General features: G+C 51.9%; 12 protein-coding genes across 12 annotated transcripts; 9 read left to right on the forward strand and 3 right to left on the reverse strand.

Annotated features, from left to right (window-relative positions):
• Positions 1-421: 421 nt before the first annotated feature.
• A1O5_05906 (arginine-tRNA-protein transferase) lies at positions 422-2,055 on the forward strand (the record flags this gene model as incomplete). The annotated part of the gene is made up of 8 exons (XM_007746503.1): positions 422-531; positions 587-727; positions 774-917; positions 966-1,199; positions 1,246-1,343; positions 1,387-1,455; positions 1,504-1,877; positions 1,933-2,055. 8 exons carry the CDS (start codon positions 422-424, stop codon positions 2,053-2,055), a joined length of 1,293 nt encoding a protein of 430 aa, XP_007744693.1.
• A 1,308-nt stretch (positions 2,056-3,363) lies between these two features.
• A1O5_05907 (uncharacterized protein) lies at positions 3,364-4,347 on the forward strand (the record flags this gene model as incomplete). The annotated part of the gene is made up of 1 exon (XM_007746504.1): positions 3,364-4,347. The coding sequence occupies one exon, from the start codon at positions 3,364-3,366 to the stop codon at positions 4,345-4,347; it is 984 nt and encodes a 327-aa protein (XP_007744694.1).
• Positions 4,348-4,896: 549 nt separating this feature from the next.
• A1O5_05908 (uncharacterized protein) lies at positions 4,897-5,790 on the forward strand (the record flags this gene model as incomplete). The annotated part of the gene is made up of 3 exons (XM_007746505.1): positions 4,897-5,193; positions 5,272-5,449; positions 5,522-5,790. 3 exons carry the CDS (start codon positions 4,897-4,899, stop codon positions 5,788-5,790), a joined length of 744 nt encoding a protein of 247 aa, XP_007744695.1.
• Positions 5,791-6,860: 1,070 nt separating this feature from the next.
• A1O5_05909 (uncharacterized protein) lies at positions 6,861-8,543 on the reverse strand (the record flags this gene model as incomplete). The annotated part of the gene is made up of 1 exon (XM_007746506.1): positions 6,861-8,543. The coding sequence occupies one exon, from the start codon at positions 8,541-8,543 to the stop codon at positions 6,861-6,863; it is 1,683 nt and encodes a 560-aa protein (XP_007744696.1).
• Positions 8,544-9,017: 474 nt separating this feature from the next.
• A1O5_05910 (uncharacterized protein) lies at positions 9,018-10,028 on the forward strand (the record flags this gene model as incomplete). Its single annotated transcript, XM_007746507.1, has 2 exons — positions 9,018-9,174; positions 9,229-10,028. The coding sequence occupies 2 exons, from the start codon at positions 9,018-9,020 to the stop codon at positions 10,026-10,028; spliced, it is 957 nt and encodes a 318-aa protein (XP_007744697.1).
• A 632-nt stretch (positions 10,029-10,660) lies between these two features.
• Positions 10,661-11,614, reverse strand: A1O5_05911 (uncharacterized protein; the record flags this gene model as incomplete). Its single annotated transcript, XM_007746508.1, has 1 exon — positions 10,661-11,614. One exon carries the CDS (start codon positions 11,612-11,614, stop codon positions 10,661-10,663), a length of 954 nt encoding a protein of 317 aa, XP_007744698.1.
• Positions 11,615-12,614: 1,000 nt separating this feature from the next.
• A1O5_05912 (uncharacterized protein) lies at positions 12,615-14,562 on the forward strand (the record flags this gene model as incomplete). Its single annotated transcript, XM_007746509.1, has 2 exons — positions 12,615-14,148; positions 14,255-14,562. The coding sequence occupies 2 exons, from the start codon at positions 12,615-12,617 to the stop codon at positions 14,560-14,562; spliced, it is 1,842 nt and encodes a 613-aa protein (XP_007744699.1).
• A 710-nt stretch (positions 14,563-15,272) lies between these two features.
• Positions 15,273-15,868, forward strand: A1O5_05913 (uncharacterized protein; the record flags this gene model as incomplete). Its single annotated transcript, XM_007746510.1, has 2 exons — positions 15,273-15,446; positions 15,548-15,868. 2 exons carry the CDS (start codon positions 15,273-15,275, stop codon positions 15,866-15,868), a joined length of 495 nt encoding a protein of 164 aa, XP_007744700.1.
• A 125-nt stretch (positions 15,869-15,993) lies between these two features.
• A1O5_05914 (uncharacterized protein) lies at positions 15,994-16,647 on the reverse strand (the record flags this gene model as incomplete). The annotated part of the gene is made up of 1 exon (XM_007746511.1): positions 15,994-16,647. The coding sequence occupies one exon, from the start codon at positions 16,645-16,647 to the stop codon at positions 15,994-15,996; it is 654 nt and encodes a 217-aa protein (XP_007744701.1).
• A 486-nt stretch (positions 16,648-17,133) lies between these two features.
• A1O5_05915 (gluconate 5-dehydrogenase) lies at positions 17,134-18,042 on the forward strand (the record flags this gene model as incomplete). The annotated part of the gene is made up of 1 exon (XM_007746512.1): positions 17,134-18,042. The coding sequence occupies one exon, from the start codon at positions 17,134-17,136 to the stop codon at positions 18,040-18,042; it is 909 nt and encodes a 302-aa protein (XP_007744702.1).
• Positions 18,043-19,069: 1,027 nt separating this feature from the next.
• A1O5_05916 (uncharacterized protein) lies at positions 19,070-23,339 on the forward strand (the record flags this gene model as incomplete). The annotated part of the gene is made up of 5 exons (XM_007746513.1): positions 19,070-19,119; positions 19,227-19,923; positions 19,976-21,516; positions 21,620-22,955; positions 23,007-23,339. 5 exons carry the CDS (start codon positions 19,070-19,072, stop codon positions 23,337-23,339), a joined length of 3,957 nt encoding a protein of 1,318 aa, XP_007744703.1.
• Positions 23,340-23,983: 644 nt separating this feature from the next.
• Positions 23,984-25,270, forward strand: A1O5_05917 (uncharacterized protein; the record flags this gene model as incomplete). The annotated part of the gene is made up of 1 exon (XM_007746514.1): positions 23,984-25,270. One exon carries the CDS (start codon positions 23,984-23,986, stop codon positions 25,268-25,270), a length of 1,287 nt encoding a protein of 428 aa, XP_007744704.1.
• Positions 25,271-25,448: the final 178 nt, after the last annotated feature.

A 25,448-nucleotide genomic window follows, 5' to 3' on the forward strand; every position in this document is an offset into this window, starting at 1 on the left:
ATGAGAACTCCAGATATTCCTTCTTCGGCTTGACCAGGGGTTCACTAGTGTCCACGGTTAACCATGACAAACGAAATCTCACTTCTGAAGCCTCTCGGTAAGTGGCTTTTGAGACACACCTGACCCTAGCCTTACGCAAATATCATGGCATGGCTCGGCCCGCATGAATCGGTCCATCATTCTATCCTGTCCACCTGTTCAGCAAGGCTGGCTTCTTGCGTCGAGCATATGATTGACTCTGACTGTGATCAGGCTATCAGAGAAAAAACTGGTGTGGGTATTGCAAGAATGCCACAGGCAGTAGGTCATCATCCTCTCATTGCCCCCGGCGCAGTTGCCACACAGCCCCCCTGTCCATATTTGCTTCTGCGGACGTCTTATCTGAATCGCAGGCTCCTCGTATTACCTGTCGTGTGACAATATGCGAGTCGACCACTACCAATACCTGGTTGACAGGGGCTGGAGGAGATCAGGCTCACTCTATTACAAACCTGATCTCCGGCGGTCATGTTGTCCCCACTACACCCTACGGTACGGGAAATTTTGCAACAGAAACAATATGGTGGAGGTCCGCTGATATCCACAGTCTGAAGGCGTCAGAATTCCAGGCCAAGAAAGACCAACGACGGGCGATCAACCGATGGAATGACTTCGTGCTCGGCCCAGAGTACAGAAGAAAAGCTGCCATGCTGTGCCCACAATCGCGAGAGCAAGTCAGAACCATCTGGTTGCAAATATGCAGCTAATATTTGCAGGGAAAAACGTCGTTTCAGGGACAAATTTGACCTGTCTACCGCGGTCCACAAAGCGGAATATGACAATGTTAAGCGTCCAATGAGCAAAAAGACTGGCGTTCCGATCGAACCTGCTCATAATTTCGAAGTCAATCTTGAAGGCGATAATTTCACTGAGGAGAAGTGAGTAATAATAGCATGAGCTTCCTATATACGTCTCACATGCGCCAGATACGATATCTTCCTAAAATATCAGTTGCAAATACACAAAGACCCTGCCTCCCGATGGAAAGAGCCTGACTTCAAGCGGTTTCTTTGCACTGGTCTTGACCGGAAGATTCTCAAGATTGGTGGCCAGACACTGAAACTAGGTTCGTACCACCAGTGCTATCGCCTCGACGGGAGGCTGGTTGCTGTGGGAGTGCTCGATCTTTTGCCGCATGCTGTCAGCTCAGTTTATCTGTTGTAAGTTTTCGTTCTCTCGCCCCAGGATACAGTACTCATTCGCAAGCTATGATCCTGAATACGAGCATTGGGACCTTGGAAAGATGAGTGCTCTTCGAGAGATATCGCTTGCAGTAGAGGCCGGTTATGAATACTATTACATGGGTATATTGAGAGTTTCCTAGCATCTTCCTTTGCTCACCGCAAGCAGGCTACTACATCCACTCGTGCAACAAGATGCGATACAAAGCCACATTCGATCCGACCTATATACTGGGTATGCCAACATGATTTTATGCTTAGATATCCACTGACACCTTATTAGACCCAGAAAGCTTTGAATGGAATCCTTTCGATGACGAGTACCGCCAGGAGTTGGACAAAAGAAAATACTTCTCTCCTTCTCATGATCGAACACAAGGAGTAGATGCCGCAGAGAGTATTACACAACAAGCAGTAGCGACAGCAAGCTCGGACCACAGCACTGCCACTAAAACCACAAAGGAGAGAGGAAGAATGTTCGACGATGAACAAGACCTAGAATTTGATGAAGCGCCGAGCGATGAAGAAGACGCAGAAATACCCGAGGGGTCCTTGTTTGATTACGAGATACCCGGTGTGCTGACGAAAGATGAGGTGAACCGTCTTGATCTCGACCACTGGCGTCTCCTCGTCGGGAATACGTTGATTGAATTAGAGGTACAAGGTTTCCAGTCCACAACTCAACTTGAGCATGCTATTAACCATGTTCTAGGATCTTCGAGACTGGGAAACTTGGAAAATAGACGACCCCGATACCGTGAAAGGCATGGCTGCAGAACTCGCTGCGGTTGCGGGACCAAAGCTACTTCAAAACAGTGCGCTGGCGATATTCTGAGCCAAGCGGGACCAATTGCAGCGTCACACTAATGACGCATGAGCCCGTCAGGCCACTTTGAGAATCTACGTTATACAAAGCCGGCTCTCAGCCGAGTGGATTTCGAGAAGATACCCATTCCTTCCAACATCTCCGATTTGAGCACCTCAAACCTCGTTCGGTACATACTTAGATCGAAGACCGTTCAGAACGTCTACACTGACTTGAAATAATGGCTGCGAACATCCATAACGGGGGTTCCACTAGATTGCACTCATACCAAAGAGTCCGACCCGTGGGTTACCAGTGCAGCAAAGACAAAGGAACAGTCGCAGCGAAGGTAAGACCACTTGCCTCTTTCCTTTTACACTTCCAACATTGAGATGATAACACGGCTGAGATGGCTCCCCTCAGAATGCAAGCTGAACTAGTCTCCTCACAGGGCTCAGCACCCAGTACGAAGACCACCACAATAGCTTCGAAGAATGCTCAGGGTGTGACTTTGGAGAATACCCAAGTCCTCGGCTCGGACCAAACAGCATGAGACAAACATAAAGGATTGTGATCATTTACTGCCTCACAGGTCCTGCTGAATTCCCTTTCCGTAGATGCGGGCTGGGAACAAATCCTTCAGACAGTGCCGAAGTCGTACCCTCGCCTAGAGAGTTGACCATTTTATTGATGAATCATGCCTATTTGCGAGAGAGTCCTCCAAGCTTAGAGCAAGACAATGCTCGGAACGAAATTTGCTCGTCTGTCAATCTGATCATTCGCTTCTCATCGTCACCACTACTTCTCTAGGACTTCCTCTCATAATCACCCGGAACACCTACTCATGAGATATGGGTCACGTGTGGTCTCCGGGAATCACTGACACATATACCCTTCTCTCTCTGTTTCGCCCTACCCAATTCCCCATAGGTGGTGTCATTGTCCACCCATTTGTGGTTGCCTTCCAAACGACCGCGCGTGAAGAGCAAACAGGCCGTTCACATGAGTGACTACTTAAAGGTAATTCCCTTCAGCGAGAGAGGTATGAGTAAACGGAAAAGCGAAGCTCCTCCAGCCAGTGATGCCTGTAATTCCTTTATAAGAGGGTTCCCATCTGTTTCTGGTATATTTGATTTCTTCCGACCAAGTCTACAGTATCCAAAAACAAGATCTGAAGAACTTGGCATCATGAAAACCCTTCTTGCATCTTTGACCCTTCTGGTCTTGGGTTTTCCAGCCCTCGGTCTCAATCATATAACAAGTCCAACCCATATGACTCAACCGCACCATCCGATTTCGACATCAAATCCGTTGACAGGACTGACACATCCTCCCCCCATGACAAGCGACCCGTTCACCTACCCTTCAGAATTAGCAAATCGCGGGGGCGTCTGTCAGGGCCAGATGACCTTCTATGACGCTATAGATAATTACTATCCTTCTTCTAGTACTTACTATACCGTGGACATATTACAGTCTGGAGCCTGTTGCGCCTTTGGTGCATCCCGTACTGGGCTATCCAACCCCGTTACGAGACTTGCCACAGGTAACTGGCCTTTTTCTGGCGCTGCGAGTACGGTCCAACCGCCCCGAGCTTTCATCGTCCTCGCACGGTCGATGATATTTGGCTCAGCCTGTCCTGCGGACAAGGGGCCACCTATCAGTGGAGCCGCAGCTGGTGAAATGTGTCTTGGAGAAGAGAACGAAGGGGATGTGTCAATATCTCCGGCCACACTCTCTAGAGCTTCCAGTGCTGACGTAGAGGACAAGAAAGGAGGAGGCGGCAGCGGACGTGTTGGAGGAACATTGCCAGGGTCGGGAATAGTTGTGATCCAACCGGCGGCAGGGAATAGAGGCGCCACGGGCGGCGCAGGAAAAGCCTCCGTTGGACCTCAGCTCATGAAACTCTTCGGTGTTCCATTCGTCCTTGTGCGACACGTCAAGGCAGCCATTCTTCCAATCGAGAACACGACTTCGGAGGCAGGGGGCAAGCTCAAAATCATGGGAGCCAATGAGGCCATGATCATGGTGCAAAACGAAACAACCAGTGCCGCAAGCATGCTTCGACCTTTGCGGCTCTTCAGCCTCGCGTTGGCTCTTACACAGCCGATCGGAGCTGGTGCTCTTCCAGCTGAAAACGAGACTGCACACTCCGCGGAAGAGGTCACAATCATGGGTGGCAACATTTATTACCTTGACAACGCAAACCGCACGAGCAACACAGCCAGCGGACCGCGAGTGCCACGAATCTTTAGCATTCCGTTTGCTTTGGCACGCCATGCCAAAGCTTCCGTGCTAAAACATCAAAATGGCGGGCCTTGATCTCACGCAAAATGCCACCGCCCGCTGTTTTCGATGTTAAAGCATGTCTTTCGCCCCAATGCCGGATTGGATGCTCGAGGTTCGGTTCCTGACAGTGCTTCCTTATATGTCTGACTTGACGTTCGTAACTAAAATAGCATCTGAATGGGGATGGAAACAGATCTTCGTCTGGTGGCTGGACGAACGTGCACGGTGTTCAGCAGCATTTCCCGCGTATTATTTATGAGCAGTTTATTTCAGTTATTCTTCTCGTCCATTCCCAGGCAACATCATCACTTAGTTCAACAGGGCGACTTTCATAGACCAAACCAAGTCCCGAAAAGGCACGTTTGCCGATATTTGTTAAAGCGGCAGGGACAAAAATTCCCGTCGTCCAGCGGAACCGGCTTTCAGTGGGAGCTTCTCCCCAGTCGTGTGCTTTTTCTAAAATTCGGCAATATATCCACGGCGACGACTTTTTTCTGTACGCAAGTAGCTTCCTTGCCATCGCCCTTCAGCACCCTTTGTTACTGCGGTCTTCTCGAAACCTGTAATTCCTCCGTGCACATGATGCTTCGAAAACAATTGCTCCGCCAGGTGCGCAGCGTCTCAGAGTCGCTATCAGTGTCACCGCAAATACGACGGTCGCCATTTTCCTCCGCAGCCTTCGTTGCTCCTCGTACATCTAGACCGGCCTACCTTTCATCACGGGTAGGGCAAAGATGGCAGTCCACAGAGGCAGAGCAGCAGAAACCTGTCGCAGAGGCGGCCCCTTCGTCAGAACAAGGGAAAGCTGCGGAGGAGGCAAAACAAGACCCTCTCAAGGAAGAGCTTGAGAAGGCTAAGAAGGAGGTTATAGACCTTAAGGTAATCCTTTTTTGTTTCTTTTTGTTTTGGACATGTTTTCCAGTTGATGCACGGGGGACTCATGCTCTTGAATTGTAGGACAAATACCTCCGTTCCGTGGCCGATTACCGTAACCTGCAAGAGCGGACACGACGAGACATGGAATCCGCGCGCCAATTTGCCATTCAACGCTTCGCAACCGACCTGCTCGACTCAATAGACAATCTCGACCGTGCCATGTCGTCAGTACCCCAAGCCGCCCTTGGGATCACTTCGGGTACGACAACAACGTCCAACACTACGTCCTCGGACCCCAACGTCGCCGCCTCCGCCGAGTCATCGACCTCAGAACCCAATAAGGACCTTGTCAACCTGTTCTCAGGCCTACAGATGACGGAGGATATCCTCATGTCGACGCTGAAAAAGCACGGTCTAGAGCGCTTCGACCCCCTGGAAGGGGGAGGGCGCAAATTCGACCCCAACACCGACGAGGCGACTTTCTTCACCAAGGTGGAGGGGAAAGAAGACGGAGACGTCTTTTACACCCAGAGCAAAGGATATAAATTGAACGGTCGGGTTGTGAGGGCCGCCAAGGTCGGAGTCGTCAAGAACTCCTAGGTTAGTTCTCCCTCGACTATCGATGATCTCTGGGACATCAAACAAACTGGGGGCGTTTGTTTTGCCCTCTTGTATAAAAAGTTTTACCGGCCTTATTTCCATCTCGTCCCTTTACGCCAACCGGCCGGCGCGGAAAAGGTGGCACAAAGACGAAGAAGGGCTCTTGCAGAACCGGACGGTAGGGCGGGCTCTCTTCTTAGAGAAGTGACGGGATGGACCTAGGGAGAGCGTATCGTATCGCATGGTAATGTGTACGTTTGGCGGCTAACATGTTCCGCCCTGGAAATTCATGTGGGAAAGCAAGCACCAGAATGGCATCGCGCAAATGGATGAATCGGAAGCTGGGTTGGCATGTATTATCAAGCCACGATCGGTGCTGGAGATGATCACAACGATCCCGCATGAGATGTCGCTGCTACAGTTTCAATGCACCCTGATATGTCCGAGCGCCTCTTCCTTGTACAGCATACCCTCTTCTCTTACATATTGGATTCACTAGGACCGCAATGCACATTTGTATATTCATTTTCGCTGACGAAGATGAGTGGGGCCTAAAGGCATGGAAATATATCTAGTAATACAATGTATGATGCATCTCCCGCGAGTATATGCATCTACTTTTTTCCCGGCACGGCTGGGTAAAGTCGGAGCAACGATCGTATATTATTTAAACTCGGCAGCCCCAGAAGCAGAACGAAAGCCTCGACTTGAATAATCAGGGCCAAAATTGTCGCCCAAAACCCGTTACCTGTCTCAAAGGTATCAAGTCAGCACCTGTCCCATCGCCCCGGGCACAGGATCAAACCAGGGAGTCTGCGATCGATTTCGGCGATGCACAATATAATCAAGTCGGTTGATCATATGGGGTTGAAACAATTAGGATTTAGGCAGTTCGTCATTGGATCATAAAAGTTGTTCGGCAAGAGACACGGCTGGGGACGAAATTACCTGTCAGGACGAGCTGTCCGCGGTTTGGTGGACCATTTTGACTCGGTGAGCTGCTTCAGCTCAGCCACGGTTATGGTTGAATCGCTGGAAAAGGACAAGGTGTGCGAAGGCTCGAGAACGCGTCAACGCAGTTCAACACCAAACAGGCCCTTCATCCTCCTTCCAACTTCCTCGTGCAACCCATTGACTTCTTCGTTCGTCAATGTCCTCTCCAGGCTCCTATAGTTAATCCTATAACAGAGACTCTTCCTCCCTGTCGTGGGATGGACGAATTCATCCACCAGTTTCACATCTTCAACCAGGTTGCCTGCCACGTCCCGTACAACTTCCATGATGTCATTCTCGTGGAATGCGGCAGGCTGGGTTTCTGTCGGGGACGCCTTTGTGGCGTCTCCGCCTGCTGCAGCTGCAACGCCTGAAGTAGTGTGTGCTAATTGTGAACCAAGGGGTGACGATGCTGAAGGAACCGGCTTGATCCAGAAGGCTATATCCTTGTAACAGGCAGGATATTTACTAAAGGGTTCAAACTTGGTGATCTTTCCACGGGTGAACTGTTTCAAAAATCTGGGATCGGTGGACCAGAATAGACGGATGTCGGGGATACCAAACAGGAGCATGGCGAATCGTTCAATACCTACACCCCAGGCCCAGCTGATATGGTCATGCAAACCGGCTTTGTTCAAGATACCTTGCTTGACGACGCCGCACCCCAGAAGCTCCAACCATTCCCCTCCATGCCAGAGGACTTCGAATTCAAAAGACGGCGATGTGAAAGGGAAATAAGCTTCGATCCAGCGGGCCTGCATCGGTGCGTCCGTTCTGGCAGCCGAGGGGAGTGATTGCCGAGAGGCCTCAAAGATGCGGCTGACGAGGTACTCGAGACTGAGTTTGAGATGCCTGGCAACTTGGTGCACTTCATCTGGGTCGTGTTCGGATTGCAAAGGGTTTGCAGTTCCCGTGAAATCGGTGGCTTGGTCCTCCACGATGATACCAGTCTCGGGCATCTCTTCGCAATTCCGTTTTATCTGAGCGACTCTGTTTTGTTGAGCTTCCCAGGTCCGGGCTCCTTCCATCTGATGGAAGACAGGAAAATGGCTCCTGTCAATACTGTCTCGGCGGTAGACGTCGGCACAGATGGTGTAGCCTTTACTCGAAGGGTTGTTGGCTAGCCACTGAAAAGCCGCATTTTGATGAGCGGAAGTATGTGTGCGCAACAGGTGGGTTGAATTGACATAGTATGTATCTGTTCTTGAGCGACCGGGATGGTCTGCAGGAAAGCCCAGGACATCAAAATTGTCCCTGACTGTGACCACTGGATTACCCATGGCAAAGTGTTTGAACGTCGATTCTTCGAAACATGACTCGATGAGCTTTCGAGTGATGCAGATGGGATGGTCCGGGTGATCATAGAGATTGCGACCAACGAGATCTAGGATGGAGCTGGAGAGATTTGATGTCTGATCGAAGATGTAAGGAGACCCCAGTATCTTTGCTCCAGACTGCCCATTGTCGCGGATGATTTTGTTCCCCTGGTCCAACTCTTGCAGCTTTCTCTCCAAGCTGGCATGATGCCCACTCTGGCCTGGTGCTGCAGCAGTCTTTGCTGGGTCGATCTCGTTGACAACTTTGACAGACTGTTCAGGGAAGGGCTGGGCGTCGGGCGCAGCTTGGGCTTGGGCCTGAGAGGATGCCCATCTTGATGAGACCAAGACCGGGGACGAAGGAGGAGCTATTGTGCAGCTAGGGACGGAGAATTTGGCTGCTTGGGCTGCACGCACAAAAGCCCCAGTTTTGAGAAGCCGCATCGGAGAGGCTGAGGGGGCTTAAGCCAGTCCTTGAGAGCAGTGTAGTTGATGGAGCTTGAAGAAAGCGTGGAGGAACACGGCGCGAAGCTCCGAAGTCAGTTTGTAGGAGACAAGGTGAGCTCTGTCCAGCTCTGGCCAGGCTCTGTGGAAGCTTGTCAGGCTGTAGCAGCCGTGTCGACGCGTCTCGGGACCGATATCGCTTTCTCCTCCCGGAGTTTCTCGAGAATCGAAGATCCGCGTGTCTCTCGGAACGAGGCCTCTTCCGTCATCTTCAGTCATCTCCGACTCTCCTGAAGATTGTTCGTGCCGACCGGCGCAGTTTTTTCTCCTCATGTACCAGTAGCCCTACGCGCCTGCTAGCATTGGTTTCCGTTCGTTCTTCCTCTCCCCACTCCCGTCCTCTCCTTTTTGGTTTTACTTTCCTTTGATGTTTGTTTCCTGATGAACACGACCGCTACCTTTGGGAATGGAGCCATGGCCGAAGCTGCTCCAACCGTTGTCGCAACCCCCAACCACGATGGTGAGCCCGCACCAAAGCAGCGGAAGGCAGCTGCAGCGATACATTATCCCTTTTGGTTCGGTGGAAGTGCGGCCTCAATGGCTGCGGTAGTCACACATCCTTTAGACTTGGGTAACTACACTCGAGAGCAATCACTCCCAAATTTTCTCTGACAATCCGGTACAGTCAAGGTCCGCCTGCAAACCCGCACTCCCTCTGCGCCGCAAACTACCCTCGGCACCTTCGCATTTGTTGTCCGCAATCAAGGTCTATTAGGTCTTTACGCGGGCCTCTCGGCCGCTCTCCTGCGCCAAATGACTTACTCGACCGTGCGCTTTGGCGTATACGAAGACCTAAAGTCACGCTTCGCGGTGCAACCGACGCCCTCAAATCCCAAGCCGCAACAACCTATGTTGAATCTGATTCTCATGTCCTCTGCTGCAGGACTCTTGGGCGGGATAGCCGGCAACCCTGGAGACGTACTCAACGTGCGTATGCAATCCGACGCCTCCAAACCTTCCCACCTTCAACGAAACTACAAACATGCACCCGATGGCCTAATACGAATGATTCGCGAAGAAGGTGCATCTTCTATATTTCGCGGCGTGACCGCAAATGCTACCAGAGCATTACTCATGAATGTCTCGCAGCTGGCCAGCTACGACGTGTTCAAATCTGCCTGTCTTCACACTTTGGGAATGGCCGACACTCTCGGCACCCACTTCTGCGCCTCGTTGGCGGCGGGATTTGTTGCAACTACGATATGTTCCCCCGTCGATGTGATAAAAACCCGCATAATGTCCGCAGGGGGGAAGAAGTCGATATTAGATATTTTGGCGCAAGCCAGGAAGAAGGAAGGGCTCCTGTGGATGCTCCGCGGCTGGGTTCCCAGCTTCATGCGCTTGGGCCCGCAGACAATATGTACGATGGTTTTCTTCGAACAGCACAAGAAATGGTATAGGCGGTTAAAGGGAATTGAAGAGTGAGAGGGGGAGAAAAGAAGAGGAAAAAAGAAGAGCAAAAAAGAAGAGCAAAAAAGAAGAGCAAAAAAGAATGAGGAGAAAAGAATGAAGACGGCTAAGATGTCTATGCATTGAGCAGGCACTAATCTGGCCTTTTTGGTTCATATTTCTACATTTCAAACTGGTGGGATGGCATTTCCGGAAGCTTTGACGAACGTCACGTTTGCACAGCATTCGCATGGGGACGGAGTTTTGGAAGAAGGTACCATTCGCGACGTCGGACAGGCGTACAGCGCGTGTGTCCGACGTATTTTTCATTCCAGCAATCGCTGTCACAGAGGTACAGATGCAGGGTCTGCTGGGGATATCACGGGATAATGCGAGCTGTTCTTGGCCTCATATACAGGGGGAATCTGTAGTATTCATATGCAAAACGGTATATATGGGATAAGAACAATCCCAATTCGACCAGGCCGTATTTTTGAGGCCAGAGGGCTCCTGCCCAATGGCCGATATTAATTGCTTCCCCAAGTCCGGCTGGCCCAGTTGAGCCTCTTTACCTGGAAATGCCGCCTTCCTATGTCAATCCAAAAGCGTTGTGCTGCCCTTACCAGTCTCTTCCGAAAATTCCATTTGAGCCGCGAGAGACCATTCCATCAATGCTCCATCAACTCCACAGGAGGCCGTGCCGTGCTTGCCAATATCTTCTTAGTCGACCCCTCCGGCTCGAGCTCCACATCCGAATCATCCTCGGCCTCCAACATGACCGCCGGAAGTGCCGGACTGTCTCCGTGGGCCTTGGGGTCGTAAATTAAAGTCGAGCTTCGACTCCGATGTTTCTTTGGCGAGGCGTCTGCCGTGGTGGGGGAGTTCTCTGCCGACACTTTAGAGAAGGCACGTGCTCTGCTGGCTTTTAGTCTCTGGAGCCCCTCAGCCGTGTATTGCATTTTGGCTTCGTCTTCAGACGCCGAGTCGTCCGGGTTGGCGGTGGTGGTGGTGTTGGGAGAAGAGGATGTGAGCTTGCCGCTCAGTTTCTCCAGCTTGGATGCCAGGTCCTTGGCGTGTACATGTTTGTTTGGGGGATCCTCCTGTCTCATTTCCCAGCCCACGGGGGGACTGGGCGGAGGGCTGATGAAGAATAACCGCCCCGCGTCAGGTCGGTCGAGGTATTTCTTCTCGTCCCCTATTGGAGTGGGTTCACCGAAGTAGCATTTTGCGACGGTGTCTCCCATCACTGCGGACCCGTCAAATACCTGTCGCACTGCGATGGCGGCGTCAACATCGTAGAAGGAGCAAATGATGCGGTGCATGGATTTTAACGGGGAGAACGAGTTTAAGGGTGCGATCTCTGTGATATGTTGTCTGATGGTCGCCAGGGATGCTGGATGGAAGATCTTGGGGTCCTCAAGGCGGGTGATGAGGAGAGTGTTGGAGGGAGGTGCTGGTTGGGAAAGAGGGGGGAGGGACGAGAGATCGAGGGAGAGAGGTGATCGGGAGCGTTTGGCGGATAAGGACGGTCGAGGGGAGGAGGCGGTCGAAGTAGGAGGAGAGTTTGAGGAAGGAATCTGTGTTTGGATAGGAGAAAGAGGTTCTCGTAGTGTTTCTGCCATTGTGGTTGTGTCGGTCGGATTGACTTCTCGAGATTGAAAGGACAAGTTTCTGTTTCTATGAGGAACGCAGACTGAAGATGAGGGAGAAGTCAACTCAGGAAGAGAAGACTCTTTGTAGTTGTACCTGGTGCTTGGACGGTACTTGGAGGCAATGTGATGTGCACGGCAAATGATTGTTGTTCAGTGAGGCGCAGTCGAGTCTCGCTCCTGCGTGCGTAGCAATCCAATGGTTGGCGCCTCTTGTTTTTCGAGGATTCGAGAAGATCGAGACCAGCCAAATCCAAGTCTGATACGCGGAGAGGCGGAGGCAGTGGAGACTAGACTCTTCACGGCAAGTGGGACGAGCCAAGAAGGCTGAGAACGGCCATGCAAAGCCACCCACTCAAATTCCTCGCTGGGTATTCCGCGGCCACGGGCGGCGGAAAAACAGATGTTCCGTAGCCTCGAATCTTGGCCCGAGGCTGAGCCTCCTATTTGGCCTGTTTGCCACCAATTCGTCCGAGAGTTGCGAGGTTCCTACCCAGTACGTACCCACCCAGTACTCCATTCCTTTGACCATCTTCCTCCCCTTTATCTTGGTGCCTATGCTGCGCCCTCTTATTCACAAGACGTGGTTCTCACCGAGAGTTACGTGCGCCGTGGCTTATGATGAACCTGCTCCTAGCTAATCCTATCCTCTTGGCCAGCGCCTCGAGGCTCAGCTACAGATGCGTAACGTCCTTCCCGCCGAGTCTCGTTCCAGAAAGCCAAAAGGCAGCCTCGGCTCTCCAACGATGCGGAGAGTAGCGTCCAATTGTACTATGCATCTCCGCATTCTCGACTTCTACCTGTCACCAGATGTGGGAATTTCGTCAAGCCTGCACCACCGATTCTCGGAACCGATGTGAATCGTTTCCTGTTTGTGAATGCATATATAACTGTGGCTACCCAGACGATCCCTTCTTGTAGACGTATTGACCAAGTTTCTTAACGCGCACCAGCAACTATTGGATCCACAAATATGGCTCCGGTGGCTACTACTAATGGCTATGGGGGGATGTATCTCCCCGATGACCCTGACAGAGCTGGACTTGCTCGAAGTGGACAACAGCGCCCACTGCTGAACAACCCGTCGCCCGACGATGTTGAAATCCTGGAACAACTCTACGGCACCCGGAAGAAAATGCGCATAGCCGTCCTGGGAGCTGGCATGTCTGGTTTGAACTTCTTCAAGACCGCGGAAGAGAGACTCAAGAATGTCGAGATCATCTGCTACGAAAAGAACGCGGATGTCGGCGGTACTTGGTACGAGAACCGTTATCCGGGCTGTGCATGCGATATCCCCAGCGTTGTCTACCAGTTTCCTTGGAGACCCTCACCATGGTCTAGATACTACTCATACTCGCCGGAAATTTGGGACTATATCAAACAGGTCGAACAGGAGAATAAGTTTGTCGAGAAGTACGTCAAATTACGGCACCGAATCGTTTCTCTCTCCTGGGACGAGGGCACCGCTCAGTGGACCGTCCGTGTGCAGGACCTTAACACGGGACGCGAATTCGAGGATCATGCAGATATGGTCATCGACGGGGGCGGCGTTTTGAACAAATGGAAGTGGCCCGACATTCCCGGCCTGCCCGATTTCAAGGGCACGCTTCTCCATTCAGCTCAATGGAATCCAAACACCGACCTCGAGGGCAAGCGGGTCGCGCTAATTGGCGCGGGAAGCAGTGCTGTCCAAATCCTACCGAATATCTACGACAAGGTCGAGAAGGTGTACACTTGGGTTCGGAACAAGATCTGGATCACCGCGGGTTTCGCTCAAGCGTTCGCTGGTAAAGACGGGGCGAATTTCATTTACAACGAGGAGCAAAGAAAATTGTTTGATGATCCCGATGAGTATCTCGCATATTGCAAGATGATCGAGGGCGAGCTCAATCAACGATTCGGCTTCATCATCAACGGTTCCGAAGCCCAAAATGCCGCGCGCGAGTACTCCGAGAGCGAAATGAGAACGCTGCTCAAGGACCACCCGGACCTACTTGAAAAGATTATGCCGACCGATTTCTTCGTCGGATGTCGTCGTCCCACTCCCGGAAACGGATACTTGGAAACCCTCACCGGCGAAAAGACCACGGCCTACACGTCACAAATACAAAAGATCACAGAAAAAGGATTCATCGACCCAGACGGCCAAGAACGAGAAGTAGACGTGGTCATCTGCGCCACAGGTTTCGACACATCCTACAAACCTCGCTTCCCCCTGAGCGTCAATGGTATTTCGAAAAACGAAGAATGGAAAGATCATCCACACGTGCCTTCGTACTTGAGTCTTGGATTGGCCGAAGTGCCCAATTACTTCGTCTACGGGGGGGCCTATTGTCCCTCAGCACATGGCAGTTTCTTCCCCTTGATACAAGGGTATTGCAGCTACACGATCCAGGTGATTGAGAAGATGCAGGTAGAGAACATCAGGAGCGTGAGGCCGAAGTCGAAAGTGGTGGACCAATTCTTGAGGCACGCGGATTCATTTCTAAAAAGGACCGCATGGACGGGTGAGTTTTTCCACATGATGGCATGGTCGAAAGAAAAAAAAAAAAAAAAGAGTGACAATGACGCATAGAACGCTGACTTGCTTTTTGTGCCTTTGCTTCCTTCTAGGTCCCTGCTCAAGCTGGTTCAAAGGCGGCAAAATCGACGGCAAGCCCGCCATCTATCCAGGGTCGCGGTTGCATTTTCTGCGCTTGCTCGAGAAGCCGCGCTTCGAGGACTACGATATCGACTACGACAACCAGGACGACATGTTTGCCTTCTTCGGCGACGGATTCCACGTCTGCGAGAGGGACGGCAGCGACATCACTTGGTACATGGGCCAGCCGAAGAGGGAGGTGGATGTGGACAAGATCAAACAGGTCATGGATGGGACTAAGGGGATTGAGATGAAGAGGCAGTCGGCGTCGTCGAACTGAGTGGGTGAGGTGGACTTGATATCTATCCCATTTGTATGTCGGACGGAGCCTCAACAGACGCGGAGAACGGGATATACCATGCTCGCAAGATATACCTACATAGACCGTACACGTGATTCAGGACGCTGTTATAGAGCCGGCAGTGCCGGCAAGCCCTGCTACATACGTCACCACCCGGATATGATTAAATGCAAAAGAGAGCATAGATGAGTCCCTATTGGCGCCACTGTGGCTACAACTTTATGACGAACCGCTATGATGACTTTTCGTCGTCATGACATCAGGACTCCTTGTCTCTCTCTGGGCAATGGTCACTCCACGCTGACAATTTAGGCGCAGTCGTATGAAACCTCCATGGAAACAAGGTGCACTGGTAGGTAGGAGTTCCGTGAGTTGCCATAGGATCTGTACCTTGGCTGAGGTCTGTCTGCTTCTCCTGGGGAGGGGTGGGGTCATTAAAAGAAACCACCATCATCATTGCAGACTATTTTCTCTCCCCCCTAATAGTTCTCGTATTCTGTTTCATGTCTCTCCCACCGCAACTCCTTTTCAGATCGGGGACATCTTGCTGTCTACGTTTGGAATCCCGTCGTCTTGGATCAAGGGGATATTACCACGAAGTTGCTGCTCGCCCGCTTTTCACTGCGTCCGCCACAATAGTTAGAAGGAGATTCTCAATCGCGGCGGTTCGACCGTACACAGCCACAAGGATGAAGTTCAAGACGCCCTCGATGGATCCGCCGAAGCATGAGATGGCGTATTTTCCAGACATGACGACGTCGCTGCCCAGCGAGTCGGCCGAGTTTCGTCGCGTCTTGTGGACGGGCCTGTACAGCCAGTTGGTGCTGATGACCGTGCCGGTGGATGGTGAAATCGGAGACGAGGTATGGTCTGTCTGGGTCGCTATCTCGTAAAATTTTGTGTTGGGTTGCATTGAAAGTGTCGATGTTTTCGCTAATGTTCCCCTCTCTCTGCTTCTTTGCAGAAACATACCGTCGATCAAATCTTGACCTTCACGTCCGGCAAGGGCAAGGCTACCATCAACGGCGTAGACCAGGATGTGAAGGCTGGCGATCTCATCATCGTGCCTGCGGGCACACAGCACCAGTTCATCAACACCGGGCCGACGCCATTGATTTTGTATACCGTATACTCTCCCGCGGAGCACAAACCAACGACTGTGCACAAGGACAAGGCACAGGGAGATCGCGAGGAGGAAGAGGGTGTCGATGAGCCGCCGGAGTGGAGCCAGAGGAGTAAAAAGGAGAATGAGAAGCTGGGGCTAGTCGATCCAGAGGGTCACTGAGGTTGTGGGTAATTGCGATGCCACCGTCGAACAAGTGTTGTTTGGATCATGTGTCCTTCAGAACCCTGATCCTGGAAGTTGCCTACTAGATAGTCAAGCGAGTGTGACAAGCTGCTCCAACTGAGTCATCTCTTCTTCTTGCTCACAACCTTGGTAAAGCCATCCTCGTCAACCTCTGGCTCGGGCTTCTGCTTTGGTTTCCAGTCGATGTCAATGATTGAAGGAGCGTCATCCATCTGCACGTCGGGTCGGTCAGGAAATCCATTCCACTCTTCCTCCTCTTCACTGCCATCGTCGTCATCGTCCCAGTCGGTGTCTTCAGCCTCCTTGTCCTCCCCTCTGACAATGCCGACGACCTTGTCACCTCCATTTTTCTGCTTCTCTTGCCATTTCGCATAGAGCTCGTTCAATTCAGAAGTGTCTCCGCCGATCAGCTTAGTCGATCCACTCCAGATCTTTTGGGCAGTCTCTTCGGCGCTACCATCGTCGACCACGACCTCAAATTCATCAAGCATGACTTGTATTAACACTTCTTCCAGGTCGCTAACATCTGCCAGCTGTGGAGGACTCGAGGTGAGCAGTTCAGACACAGCGCCGGCGAACCAGTCTCTCTTGTCATTTGAGACCTGTGCAGAGCCGCCCCAGGAGTTCTGGATCGCAAGTGTCAAGGCCGGCCAGGACCACAGCTGGAGCGCCACTAAAAGGTCAATCTGGGAGGATAGAGGGGAGGACGGTGTCGGTGGGACCGGAAGCGAGCCGGACTGGGTAGACTGAGCCATTGCACGTTGGAGTACTAGGAGAGGTAGAGTCGCATATGGGACTGTCCTGAATACTTGCAGATGAACCACTGTAGAAAAAGACTGGTCGCTCAACCGGGAAGAAATTCGAGTGGGACAAAAATTTGTCGGTCGGCGGACCGGGGAATCTCTCGCCGAACATAACATGGACGTAACATGGGAAAAACTCCCCGGCGAAAGTTGTTGGTAGACCGACAGCAACCCCAATTGAACAACCCCCAGTGGCAGCGGAAGAATCTTGACAGGTGAAGTGAACGGTGAAAGTGACGCTGTATAAAGGTCTGTTTAGCCATCAAGTGCTTGCTTGTTTCCCTCTCTCTCTCTGTGCCAGGCACCAACAACTAGCATCTCATTACATCGGAAAGTGGACGAACTCTTCTTCCAGATATCTCACATCAAGGCCATCTGCAGAAGTGTCGGCACAAAACATCACAGATGGGCGAGCCCAGTTCAGTGCCGGCAGCCCCTATGGCGACTGAGGACGAACGGTCTGCTCTTACCTCGCGAATTATTCCAACCATGAGTCTCTCCATGGCTGAAAATCCTCTCACAGCGCCCCTGGCCCCCATAAAGACAACATCACCTGCCGCGCGAGCTGCTGCTCGATTCCGGATAGAGGGCAATGCTGTCCTCACCGGAGGTGCTGGCACATTAGCTTTGGTGTCTGCCCGGTCACTACTGGAGCATGGTGCGTCTGGTGTTACGCTCATGGATCTGCAGTCCACCCTTAATACGTCCTCGCATGCAATATCGAAACTGAAGGAGGACTTCCCCAATGCGGATATCCACACGATGCCGGTCGACGTGACATCGGAATCCGAAGTGGACCAAGCCTTCCAGGTTGCCCAGGGGTTGATGGGCAGCCTCGACATGTTATGTTGTTTCGCAGGAATAGTTGGGTGTATGCACTCCATCTCAGCAACTGCTAGCCAATTCCGCAAAGTCATCGATGTCAATCTAACTGGGTCGTTCCTCTGCGCTCAAGCCGCCGCAAGACGCATGATTGAATCCAAGTCCGGGGGATCCATTGTCTTCACAGCTTCCATCTCGGCTCACACGACGAACTATCCCCAACCTCAAGCAGCGTACAATGTGAGCAAGGCGGGGGTTGCGCATCTGACGCAGAATCTCGCCGCTGAGTGGGCAGTTCACGGGATCCGAGTCAACTGTATCTCTCCAGGCTACATGGACACAGTGCTTAATGCCGGTGACAACCTGAAGCCAGTGCGAGACATCTGGGCCAGCCGGTGTCCCATGGGCAGAATGGGCGAAGTGGAAGAAATCACCGCACCTATCGTACTTCTCAGCAGTAAAAGAGCAGGCAGATACATCACAGGGGCAGATTTGCGAGTGGATGGCGGTGCATTGTGCTTTTGAATGGAGTGAGGCTGAACTCGAGAGTCGGCCCATGAGCATGTATCCATAGAAATAGGCTGTTTTCCCCCGGGGGGGGGGATGTTGTTGAGTGGACCTGCTGGATGAGAGTGAAGGCATTTGAGAGGCTCACGAGGCTCCGTGGCAGGCGCTGCAGGGGCTCTCAACTAGTGGGTAGGGCCACCAGTCAACGTCCCGAGCCTCCCTGGACTCGGCTCGTCGGTACTCTGTCCAGGACACTCACTAGCTAAATGCCCCCCCCCCCCCGGCATGAATCTGCCTTGCCAGCTCAACCACGGCGCCAACGCTCGTCATCATTCTCGGTCCGGAAAAGCTGCCCTGCTCAGCAAGTGCCTTGTTCTATCATGTATCCTATATTTATTTTTTGGCAGGCCAGTGTCTGAATTGAGGATGTCTCATAGATAATATGGGTACGAGGGAAAACAATACGCCCGGCCGAAGGATGGCCGCGTGATGGACTCCGCCTTCGTCTACAAGGAGGCAGCTGAAAGCGTTGGCCATACCAGTCATGTCCACCCTAATACCGGGTACCCTTGCCGCCAACGCGGTTTGTGGCTTGCAGCTTCAGCATGGAAAGTCGACATGGCAGTAGTCAAGTGGCCGAGTGGCCCAGCATGCAACCACTGTCGGTGGCAGCGCTGAGCTCGCCGCTAGCCTTAGACCGTTGCTCGCTGCTGCTGCTGCTGCTGCTACTACTACTACTACTTTTCACAGAATCTTCTTCTAACCTCATCGAAAGGGCTGCCGTTCATCGTTAGTCCTATTGCTGGCGAGCGTTGTCGACCTAACAGAACTCCTTCCTAGACCTGAAGCAGTCCAACTGCAAGCCTTACCTGCAGTCCGACAATCGTCATTCTGACCCTAATAAAATTCACTCCTATCAAGGTGATTTTCTCTATTATTTATGTGGCACAAGACTCCCAGCAACGGACTTATGCCTGAGACCATTGGGTCATCCGCCCACAATGTCGTATCGCTGGAACCAATCTTTACATTGACCTGCAGCGCGATGGCGTGCTTCGATGATTCGACCTTGAAGGTTCTCGACGAACCCGCCATGTTAGGTCTTTCGCTGCTTGTTGCGCCTAAACGCCCATCAATCGAGGAAGTCATTCTCGGCAGCACGCGCATTCGATCGATGACAATGATCTTAATATCGACGCTAGCATCGTTTTTATCCATGGCTTTAATGGACACCCAGAGCGAACCTGGAGGCACAAGGGCGATGCCGACAATCTGATTGAAGATCAAGGGGATGGGCGACCTCGAAAATTCCAAAAGATACTTGATTCCGTGAAGATCTCCCGCGATCGCAAGTCCGTCTATTGGCCTAAGGATCTATTACCCCATACTGTTCCTCACGCACGAATACTAGCATATGGCTACGACACTCGCTTCGGACATCGACTCAGTCCTCCGAGGAGTCAGAAGTCGGTCTATGATTTTGCCAAGGACTTCTTGATGGCATTGGAAGCCGTACGTCGGTGTCAGCCTACCAGACCCCTCTTGTTCATTGCCCACAGTCTTGGAGGAGTCGTTGTCAAGGAGATGCTCCGACAGTCATATGGCTACCTCAACTACCATCCTCATCTTCGAACCATATCTGAGTCAACTCTGGGTATCGTCTTCTTCGGAACTCCACACGGCGGGGCTGATCCGCGCGGGCTTTTAAGGTCCATTGCCGAAAATGTCGCTCGAGCGTTTGGTTTCACAGCGAACGAAACTGTCCTGGAGAGCTTGCTCCCTTCTTCGGAACGTCTGAAGCAACTACGGGACGAGTTTGGTCCAATGGCCCGCGCAGAGGGATGGAAGATACACTGCTTCCAAGAAGATCACGGTATCAAGGCTCTCAATGGAAGGAAGGTAGGCATGACTCTCAATGTGAGAACTCTGCAGAGCTTGCTGATCTTTGTAGGTTGTTGAAGATCCATCTCCTTGCTTGCCTGATTCGAGGTTGGAAATCACCCAGCATATCGCAAACGATCACATGGATATGTGTCGCTTTAGCGGACTCCATGATGCCGAATATGGGAAAGTCGCCGCAGCAATCAGTCGAATTCTTGAAAATTCGAGCGACCAACCTTTCCACGCTAGTCAGACAACGCTCAGTATCCGACAACGGCAAGCCTGTATCAAATCGCTCGGTTTCGATCAGATTGATGGTCGTCATGGGACAATCAAAACAGCCCATGCAAAAACCTGCAGATGGCTGCTCAAAAAATCTGGGTACTGCGACTGGCTCGCTGTCGAAAGACTCTCCGAGCACAATGGTTTTCTGTGGATCAAGGGAAAAGCGGGCACTGGCAAATCTACAATCATGAAATATATCTTTGCGAACGCCAAAAAAATAATGTCGGAGGCCACAGTTATTTCATTCTTTTTCAACGCTAGAGGGGGAGACCTGGAGAATTCTACTGAAGGTATGTATCGGTCGTTGCTTCTACAACTGCTGGAGAGCCGTCCCGAGCTTGGAAGCATTCTGAATCTTCTTCCGCGGCTGTTACTGTCTGAGACAGGTGAATTCGAGGTCCAATGGCAGCTTGAGACCCTGAAAGACGCCTTTCAAGCCGCCATCAGATGTATTGGAACCAAAAGCCTGGTCTGCTTTGTCGATGCGTTAGATGAGTGCCATGAAGATGACATCCGAGACATGGTGGCATTCTTCGAGACTCTCAGCCAAGAAGCAGTGCAATCAGGAACACAGCTCCATATATGTTTCTCGAGTCGCCATTACCCCTATATCGCCGTGGATAAGTGCGTTGAACTCGTGTTGGAGGACCAGGAGGGCCATCAAGATGACTTGGAGCACTACGTCCGCACCGAACTCAAAATCGGCGAGAGCCCGCGCAGCGAAAAGATCAAAACGGCCGTCCTCCAGAGGGCTAATGGTATCTTTTTGTGGGTTGTGCTCGTCGTCCGGATCCTGCAGAAAGAAGTTGACAGAGGACGGATACATACACTTGAGAAGCGGCTCAGGGAAATTCCAGACGGCCTCGATAAGTTGTTCGAAGATATCTTGACAAGAGACGGGAGAAATAGCGACGATCTTCTGCTCTGTCTACAATGGATCCTATTCGCCAAACGACCGTTGAAACGTGAAGAACTATATTTCGCGATCTTGGCCGGAAACGACCCTGACCAACTCACACCCAGGGATCCAACCGACACAACGACAGATGTCATGGACCGATTTATTCTGAATTGTTCCAAAGGCCTCGCGGAGCTGACAAGGACGAAGATCCAGACAGTACAATTCATCCACGAATCAGTTCGGGATTATCTTCTTAAAGGCGACGGACTCATGCACCTTCAACAGCCTATTGAGTCGGATTTTCAAGGGCAGAGCCATGAAAAACTGAAGCTGTGCTGTCAAAACTACTTGACGCTTCAACACCCAAGTCATGTGCCTTTGCGCAGACAAGATAGGGCTGACTCTAGACTGGAGGATGATGGAATGTCTGACAATGACACTCAGCTAGCCAACCCCTCTAAACGACGACGACCCCGAGCCGCGGGCTGCTCCTTCTACTTCTTCTTCTCCTCCTTCTATGGAGGCTAGGAGCCTGCGCGAGGACTTGTGCGCGCAATATCCATTCTTAAGCTACGCAGTGAACCACGTCTTCGATCACGCAGAGGCGGCAGCAGAGAAGAAGGTCTCGCAAACAACCTTCACCATGGAATTCGACTTCGCAACTTGGACGCGTTACAACAACATTTTTGAGAAGTACCACATCCGACAATATACCCCATCCGTGAGCCCTCTATATATTTTCGCCGAGAAGAATTTACCCCGACTCATTCGCATTCAGCTTCAACAAGTGCCTTCTATGGACATCAGAGGTGAGCGACACCAATTTCCTCTGCGGGCTGCCATAGCAGCAAAAAATAAGGAAGCAGTCGAGGAATTTCTGATGTCAGCTATTGAAATCAGGAGTCCTGCGCAACCCGATCTCGATTCTATTCTCACCCAAATGAACAGAAGAAGACTCGATTGTGCAGAGTTCTTGGTGCAGAATTCAAAGGTTTTCAATCTTGGGGAAGAGTCAATACTCTTCTGGGCTGTCGCAAAAGGCCGGATGGACCTCGTCGAAACGTTGCTAGCCACGGAAAAGGTCCAGTTGGACTGTCAGACAAAGATCAAAAATGGATGCCGCCTACAGATCTCTCTGAGTACCAGTGTGTTCCACCTGACCTCAATAAGAGTATCGTTGTATACCAATCAGCGTGAGTCTCTTGATTCGACCCAAGTTGCATTGGCATCACGTCTGCTCCAAGTCCATGTGATACCCTGGGCATTTGAGCATGGATATGGACTTTTAATCAGACATTTGATCTGGCATCTGATTTGCACGACCGGAAGGTCCACGGAAGTGAAGCCCCTGCGCAACGACGCCGATTTGATCGCCCTAATCTCCCACAGCACCTGGGTCAATTTAAATTTCAGGGATGCCCGTTTTCGGTCGCTTTTATCATATGCTGCAGGATACGGACTCCCAGGTCTCGTGAAGCACATTATTGAGCATAAAATCAACCGATTGGATGACAAAGATGACGCCGGGCGCACTCCTCTTTACTATGCTGTGATGAACTGCCAAGTAGACACAGTACAGATGCTTCTCCAAACAACAAACATGACTGATCTCAGCCCGCCAGGCGTCGGTCTGAATTTGTCAGCAGAGCATCAGGAGGTGATTGAGTTAATGCTGAAACATGGAGTCAACCATCACGGTGTCACCATTGACCATCATCGCCCTCTTAACTGGGCATGTTTATACGGGCACGAATCAATGGTGAAATTGCTGCTAGAGCGTGGGGATGTCGACGTGAATGAGAAAGACAACGACAATGGCTACACTCCATTACACGCCGCAGTGACCGGAGGGCACGAAGCAATAGTAAAGCTACTCCTGGAGCGCGGGGACATCGACGTGAACGCAACAAATTAGTTTGGCAACACTCCATTACACAAGGCAGTCCAAGAAGCGGAGGACTCGATTGTAGGGTTACTCCTTGAGAATGGGAATGTCGATGTGAATACAAGAGACGGTGATCACGACACTCCACTATCCTCCGCGGTCATCGGGCGGAGAGAAGCGGTTGTTGGCCTTCTGCTCGAACGATCTGATATCAAATTCGACCCAGTCGGTACGCTCTCCATACCCATAAATGAATATGCAAGATTGTGGGGCTATATGGAACTGACCCAGATCTTGGAGCAGAAAATGCGTCAACAGCAGGGTAGATCGTGCTTTGATCAGGGCGGTGTTCCAAACGGATAGGGATGATGAAGGAAAGGTTGGAGACTGCACCGAATTCCAAAGCCGACGTCGGAGACGATGATACGCAAGACTGGGGGAGGGTATCATTCTCGACCGACTGAGCCGATTGTCTGGACGGTCTTCGTGTCGCTGATAATGCGTGTTTTGTGGGGCTAGTCGCCGCCGTCCTCGCCATCGCAAAGCTGCCACGATGCTCCACGTCTCGTCTGATGAGCACGGAGATACTCTAAGAAATTTCCTATGACAGAGTCATCCCATGTGGACCCAGGGGGCCCAGTCCGCAAGAACGCCAGGTATGTCAGCTTACGATCGACTTAGGTCTCGGTCCACATATCGAACCCTATCGACCCGGACAGGAGAATGTTCTATCGACAAAGCTCGAGCAATATCCACGATCGAACCGAGATGTCGTTCCACAGCATGGTCCACAGTACTCATTTCACCGTTTCGTTTGGGAAAGGGGGCTAACTCTGCTCGGCGCCAGTGAATTTTCTCGATTTCTCACCGTCTGCATTTGCGACTTGGACTTGGACTTGATCGAGCGGGACGACGGTTTCATCCTCGGGGCCCTCGCACATCCAGAGCCTCCCAACACTCTGCCCTAACAACATTGATCAAAGAGCCTCCCAGAACGACAGACGAGGATGACCGCCTCACTCCCGCCGAGGCCTGTTCGCACAGCTTTGATCGGCCTCTCTTCCTCTCCGACCGGCTACGGGTGGCTCAATCACTTCCACCTCCCCGCGATCCAGAAGCACGCTGCTGACTTCCAGATCGTCGCAGTCCTCGGCTCGTCGCTCGCGAACGCTCAAAAAGCTATCGCGAAGCACAACCTCCCATCCATGGTCCGCGCGTACGGCGCGCCTGAAGACCTGGCTAGGGACGAAGAGGTCGATTTCCTGGTCGTCGGCGTCAAAGCGCCCCTCCACAGGACCGTGCTCATGCCATCTCTCCTGTCCAAGAGATTGAAGGGGATCTTCGTCGAATGGCCTATCGATTGCTCATTTGCCAAGGCCGAAGAAATCGTGTGTCTTGCGCGGGAACAGGGTCTTCGCACGGCGGTGGGTTTGCAGGGGCGCTTCTCGGCGATCACCCAGCGGATATCTCAGCTCGTGCGCAGCGGTCGATTAGGCAGGATTCTCAGCACAACGGCAGTCGGCACGGTGCCCACGGGAGACGGGAAATCCGAGAAACGCAGCTCCCAATACGCCCTAGATCCGGCCAATGGGGCGACAATGGTAGACGTGCATTTGGCGCACTTCATCGAGTGTCTGACATTCGCACTGGACGCTGATGTCGCGACCGTCTCGGGACAAGTGAAAACGATGCATCCCACGACGAATATCGTGGACGATGTCACAGGGAAGATTGTCGAGAGGGACGCGCCAAAGAAGAGCCCAGACCAAGTCCTCGTCCAGGGGATGTTGAAATCAAAATCAAAATCGAGATCGAAACCGGGACCGAAATTACGGCAGCCGCGTGATGGAGGAGAAAACGACGATGACAACAACAACAACAACAACAACATCGTCTACAGCATCCACATGCGCGGCGGGAACAGCATCTCTAGCGGCATGACCTGGCTAATCTATGGCACGAACGGCGAGATGGAAATCACGACCCCTCTCCGCATGATCCCGCACATTAACCTGCCTATCCCGTGGAAGATTCGTATGAAAATCGAAGGCGAAGGCGAAGGTCAAGGGAGGAGAATAGGTGAGGTAGTAGAAGAAGAAGAAGTCTCGGAGCAAGAAACGGGGCAGCCGGCGGTGGATAGGCTGTGGGATGTGTTCGTCCGCGGTGGGCAAGAAGGAGAAGGGGAAGGGGAAGGGCCGTGGGCGTGGCCGGACTTTGAACACGGGCTGAACATCCACCGCGCGATCGACGCAGTTTGGACAAGTAATAGAGACGGGAAGGTCGTTGAGTTGTAATGTATCTCCGTCACATGAAGGAGCATTCGTGTCCGGATATGTGTTTGCGTATGTACCGACTGTGTCAAGAGAACCAGGCAGGTAGGCAGGCAGGCAAGGCAGGGTATATATATATTCCCGTTCGTTTCGTTCGCCAAATCCTACCCGATTCTTATCCTAACATCTCACTCGTGCGTGT

The sequence above is a fragment of the Cladophialophora psammophila genome (assembly GCF_000585535.1).
Source record: "Cladophialophora psammophila CBS 110553 chromosome Unknown aczJe-supercont1.8, whole genome shotgun sequence".
NCBI classification, from domain to species: Eukaryota; Fungi; Ascomycota; class Eurotiomycetes; order Chaetothyriales; family Herpotrichiellaceae; genus Cladophialophora; species Cladophialophora psammophila.